This window comes from Lipotes vexillifer, unplaced genomic scaffold, assembly GCF_000442215.2.
Source record: "Lipotes vexillifer unplaced genomic scaffold, Lipotes_vexillifer_v1.1 scaffold182, whole genome shotgun sequence".
Classification (NCBI taxonomy): Eukaryota; Metazoa; Chordata; class Mammalia; order Artiodactyla; family Lipotidae; genus Lipotes; species Lipotes vexillifer.
The window spans coordinates 6632800-6638299 of record NW_006798798.1 but is presented as its reverse complement, the minus strand read 5'-3'; the positions used below and the strand labels follow the sequence as shown (position 1 = coordinate 6638299).

The window sequence follows — 5500 nt, the reverse complement described above, 5'->3', positions numbered from 1 at the left end:
CACATTACTTTCCCCACCAACACCCAGGATTACTTCATGTTCCATAGGAAGTAAGTGATGGAAAATTTCTTAATTCATTACCTTCAATGGGTCTTTCTTCAATTATCTATCCTGTCTGATGTTGAGTAAGGTCTGTAGAAACAGCTGCTTTTCAACAAATAATACTAATAATGACAATGATGAATACAATTAACAATGACCAACATTCTGTGGGTATCTATTTATTATATGACAGGCACAATTCTAAGCACTTTGTGTCTCTTTATTTGATCCTCACACAAAATTATGAGGTAGGTATTATAATTATCCCCATTTTATAATTTCTACCAAAACATATATGTATAAAAACATAGAAAAATGCTCAGGAAGGATAAATACTAAACAAGGAGGGATATGGGTACAAGGATAGTGGTCAAAGGCCTTACTTGTAATGTTTACACCTATTATAAGGAAAATATATATTGAGGCATTATTTCTGCAATTAAAATAAAAGACATGACACAAAGATATACCTAGGGAGAATGCCCGTCAGGGCACTGTGTGTAATGGCAAAAACGCTGGAGGAAACTACAATGTCTATCCATAGGGATTTGATGAAATGATATTACAGCAACACAAGGAAAACACCATGAAGATAGTAAAGAATCTCTATTTACTGAGGGGTAAGTCATTACATGAACGTTTTTACAACAAGAAAGTCTAAATTTTGTAAAGAGCAAAAGGAATAAGCTATCTTCAAAAATAAAGAGGTCACTGCTCTTGGGTATTAAAGGTATCTTAAAAATAAAGATATTTTATAAACCATGATATACACAGATGGACTTTACAGTTATATAAATTTAAATGGATTAAAAGATTAAGAATATTACAACTATAGACAAATTGGGGGGAAAATAAAATGAAAATCACAGGATTACATTTCAGCATGTATTCTCTGATGTTTAAGATAAGGTTAGAAAGGTGCCTGAAGTGCTGTTGTCATTTTGAGTATTTACTAGACTGAATTACCTGATGGCAAGGGAAATAGGGGCTTTTATTAAATGGCTTCCAAAACGTATTCTACTCATAGGGTTTTTCTCCTACATGATTTTTCTTGGGCTGAACAAGCTGTAGTCAGCAAGTAAGATGTTTCTACCTTATTCTATTTAGAGGGATTAATATAGAGATAAATTCTCTTTTGTTAAATAGTTGATGTTAATAGTTTTGAGCTGTAAATAAAAGCATTTGCACACATTTCATATATTCTATGTTTTATCACCAGTACAAATTTTGATGTTGAATCAGCTGTGAGTCATAATCAAAGGTCTTCCCACATTCCCTATATTCATAGGGTTTCTCACTAGTATGAATTCTATGATGACTAATAAGTTGTGAACTCTGAGAATAGGCTTTCCCACATATCTTACATTCATAGGGCTTCTCACCAGTATGAATTCTCTGATGTCGAGTAAGGTCTGAACCAGAACGAAAAGCCTTTTCACATTCCTTACATTCATAGGGTTTCTCACCTGTGTGGATTCTCTGATGTTTAATAAGTTGTGAGCTCTGACTAAAGGCATTGCCACATTCCTTACATTCATAGGGTTTCTCCCCTGTATGAATTCTCTGATGTTGAGTAAAGTTTGAGCCACTACTAAAGGCCTTCCCACATTCTTTACATTCATAGGGCTTTTCACCAGTGTGAATTCTCTGATGTCGAGTGAAGTTGGAGCCACTACTAAAGGCCTTTCCACATTCCTTACATTCATAAGGTTTCTCACCAGTGTGAATTCGGTGATGTCGAGTAAGGTCTGAGCCACAAATAAAGGTTTTTCCACATTCCTTACATTCAAAGGGTTTCTTGCCAGTATGAATTTTCTGATGATGACTGAGTCTTGAGGGATGTCTAAAGGCCTTTCCACATTCCTTACATTCATAGGGTTTCTCAACAGTATGAATTATCTGATGGGTGGTAAGCTGTGAGTCATGTCTAAAGGTTTTCCTATATTCCTTAGTTGCACAGTATTTCTCTTTATTACTAATGATTTGCTGTAATGTAAAGGATGGATGTTGACTAAAAGTGGGCATGCCTTCACGGGTGAATATCAGTTGACTGAAATGTCCCTCCTGAGAGCCATGTTGTTTCTCAAACTGGCCATTACATTCCCAATCATCTCTGAAACTAGAGCACTGAAGGTCATGTCTTGTAAGTCTTTCCATTATCTCCCACTGGGCTGACTCTATTTCATAAATTTCCTTCTTCAGAAATAATTTCTTGGTCTCACATCTTGACTCCAGGACTGAAAGAAAATATGAAAGCAATCACTCACATTTTTCTTGTTTGGGAGAAATAAAACTTCAATTAAAATGGGAGAATTAAACTGAAATTTTTAAAAATGGACAAGAAAAGAAGAGTGAAGAGAGATGACATAGTAAGATGAGGACAGTAAGTAAGCCACTGGTTTCTAAACGTTGCTATAAATCAGAATTACTTATGGGAGCTTGCTAAATATACAGATGCCTTAGACTCCCTTGTTACAGGATGGCTCTAATCATACATACACACACACAAAATCTCACAGCATATGCAAACACACATATAAGAGCGGCACACAGCATGAACTGTAAAATGCGGGGAATGATCATACCACTTAATAGGGTGGTTGTCAGGATTAAATGAATATGTCTAAGGGAGAATGTCCACGGGTTGGCAAACTATGTACTGCAGCCCTGCAATAATTTTTATAAGTAAAGTTTTATTGGAACACAGTCACATTTATTCATTTATGTATTGTCTATGGCTGTTTTTGAGCTACCGTTGCAACAGAGACCACATTGACTGCAAGCCTAAAATATTTACTATCTGGCCTGTTGAAAAGTTTGCCAGGCCCTGGTTAGATCTGTATTGTTCATTACAGTAGCTACTAGCATATATGTCTATTTGAATTTAACATAATTAAGATTAAATAAAAATTCAAATTCAGTTCCTCAGTGACAATATCCACATTTCTAGTGTTAGAAATAGCCAAATATGGCTAGTGTCTACCATACTGGAAATCACAAATATCAGACATTTCCATCATTGCTGAAAATTCTAGATTAAGTAACTAGAGGCTTAGGTTCTCTTCAACCAATGACAGGGAAATAGAAGGTGGCAATCCAGATGGGAGAGTACCTTAAGAAAAGTCAGGTGCTGAATGAACCTAGCATGAGTGTTATATAGGGAGGATTTTCTGTGGCTCGATATGGTATATGCTTGGGGTTTGATGAAAATACTATGCCTTGGAATTCTGTGATTCTGAACTTAGGAAAAAAGAGGAGAGGACTTAACAAGTGCACAAGCACTGTAGTAGTGATGACCAACTGACAGGAAGGGCGTTTATAGGTTCAAAGAGAAGTGAAAAGAATATAATGGGAGACATTGTATTGCTATTGAAAGATCAGAGGTACAAGATTCAGTTGTATGAGTTGTGAACTCAAACTCAGTTAATTACAAGCTTTGTTTTCTTGGGCAAATTAGTTCATCCTTCTGAGCCCCCAACTGTCTGTCTATATGACAGGAATGATAACTAACTCTTATAATCATTGTAAGGACTGGGAATACTACATGAAAAAATACTTGGTATTAAATAATTATTTAGTATTTGGGAGATAATATTATGGAAGAATTTCCATATAAAAATACGGATGTTAGGCAAGTGAAGTGTTTTGAAGACCACACTATGGACCCAGAGGAAAAACCTCAAGCCAAAAAGGTGAAGATCATTCTAGTACCATCTTATTCATCTTACTCTCATATAATTATTTAGCAAATACTGCTTAATACTGTTCCTAAATATATCCTGACACTCTTCCCTTTATATTCAATATTATACCTAATATGAAATATCTCTCCCTTGGAATACTGGAATAGCCTCCAACCTAGTTTCTCCACTTGAGGTTTGTAGTCTTGAATCAGTGTCACTAGAATAGCATTAGCCTGCCAATGCTCTGCTTAAAATCCGTTGGTGGTTTCCTTTTATTGCTCTTACAATAAAAGCCAAACTCCTGAATGTGGTCTACAAAACTCTGAATGATCTGGTTCCTGCCTGCCTTTCAACCAAATCTCACACTATGTTCCATTTTGGTTTCTAAGCTCCATCCACATTGGTCCTATTTTATAGTTCTTCAAATGCTCCTAATTATTAGTCCCTGTTTAGACCTTTCTAGGTACTTTTCCTTATGTATAGAAGGTATTTTCTTTTACTCTTGGCCTTGGTAACTATTACTCATTTTCCAAATCTCTACATAAAGATCATACTTTTTGAGGTCTTCTCTGATCCTATGACCAAATTACACCTTCCTTGTAATTATATTTTTAGCACTCTGTTCTCTTCCTTAACAGGATTTTCATAATTTGTAATTACATACTTATTTAGGTTCATTTACTATCTTTTCCTTCAATAGGTCTTAAGTTCTGTGAAGACAAGGAAAATGTTTATTGTCTTCATCAATGCATATCCAACTCTGAGCATGGTACATGGTACATATTGGAAGATCAACAAGTATTTAATGACTGACTCAATTAGAAAGTATTTAAATATATACTCCCTGATGAAAAATGTCTAAAAATTTCCTCTAGGGTAAAAGGACAGGGACTTCCCTGGTGGCACAATGGTTAAGAATACACCTACCAATGCAGGGGACACAGGTTCGATCCCTGGTCCGGGAAGATCCCACATGCCACGGAGCAACTAAGCCCATGTGCCACAACTACTGAGCCTGTGCTCTAGAGCCCGTTGAGCCACAACTACTGAGCTTGCATGCCACAACTACTGAAGCCCATGCATCTAGATCCTGTGCTCTGCAACAACAGAAGCCATTGCAATGAGAAGCCCACACACCGCAAAGAAGAGCAGCCCCTGATCGCTGCAACTAGAGAAAGACTGCACGCAGCAACAAAGACCCAACGCGGCCCAAAAATTAATTAATTAAAAATAAAAAGGACACACTTTTGCAAATATGGCACATTGGATATATGCATTTATTACTGCTCTTTCATGAAGTGCCACTAAAGATAGTAATGAGATTCAACAAAAGAAGAAACTCCATGAGGACAATGAGAGTGGGGGTAAAAGCATCAACAAAAATTTGGAAACTAGAGAATAGATGGAATAGTAATAAATGATGTATTAACCTTGAGCCTTGAAACCTAAGTCACAGATTAGTCTTACTGTAGAATACCAGATATTTTCAAGAATGCAAACACCAGGTACCCTTGAAACTAGGGTGCATAAGGGTTGCAAAAAGGATAATTAATTGAAAATCTGTAAGAAACAGACAGACTTCACATTCTCAAACCTACTCCATATAGCAGCTGATTCCACAGTCCACTATACTCAGTAAACTCTCAAGAATCGGGCAGCCGGGCTTCCCTGGTGGCGCAGTGCTTGAGGGTCCGCCTGCCGGTGCGGGGGGCGCGGGTTCGTGCCCCGTTTCGGGAGGATCCCGCGTGCCGCGGAGCGGCTGGGGCCCGGGGTCG

General features: G+C 37.3%; 1 protein-coding gene across 2 annotated transcripts in view; it reads right to left on the bottom strand.

The window, feature by feature from the left end:
- Positions 1–420: 420 nt before the first annotated feature.
- Positions 421–5500, bottom strand: part of LOC103088269 (zinc finger protein 566) — a 32909-nt gene continuing 27829 nt past the window's right edge. The window contains exon 5 of one of the 2 annotated variants that reach the window (XM_007471054.1): positions 421–2279. In XM_007471054.1, coding sequence (XP_007471116.1) covers positions 1255–2279 — 1025 coding nt within the window. In that variant the 3' untranslated portion in view covers positions 421–1254. The remainder of the gene's footprint in view (positions 2280–5500) is intronic. The other variant, XM_007471055.1, reaches the window with a different exon arrangement.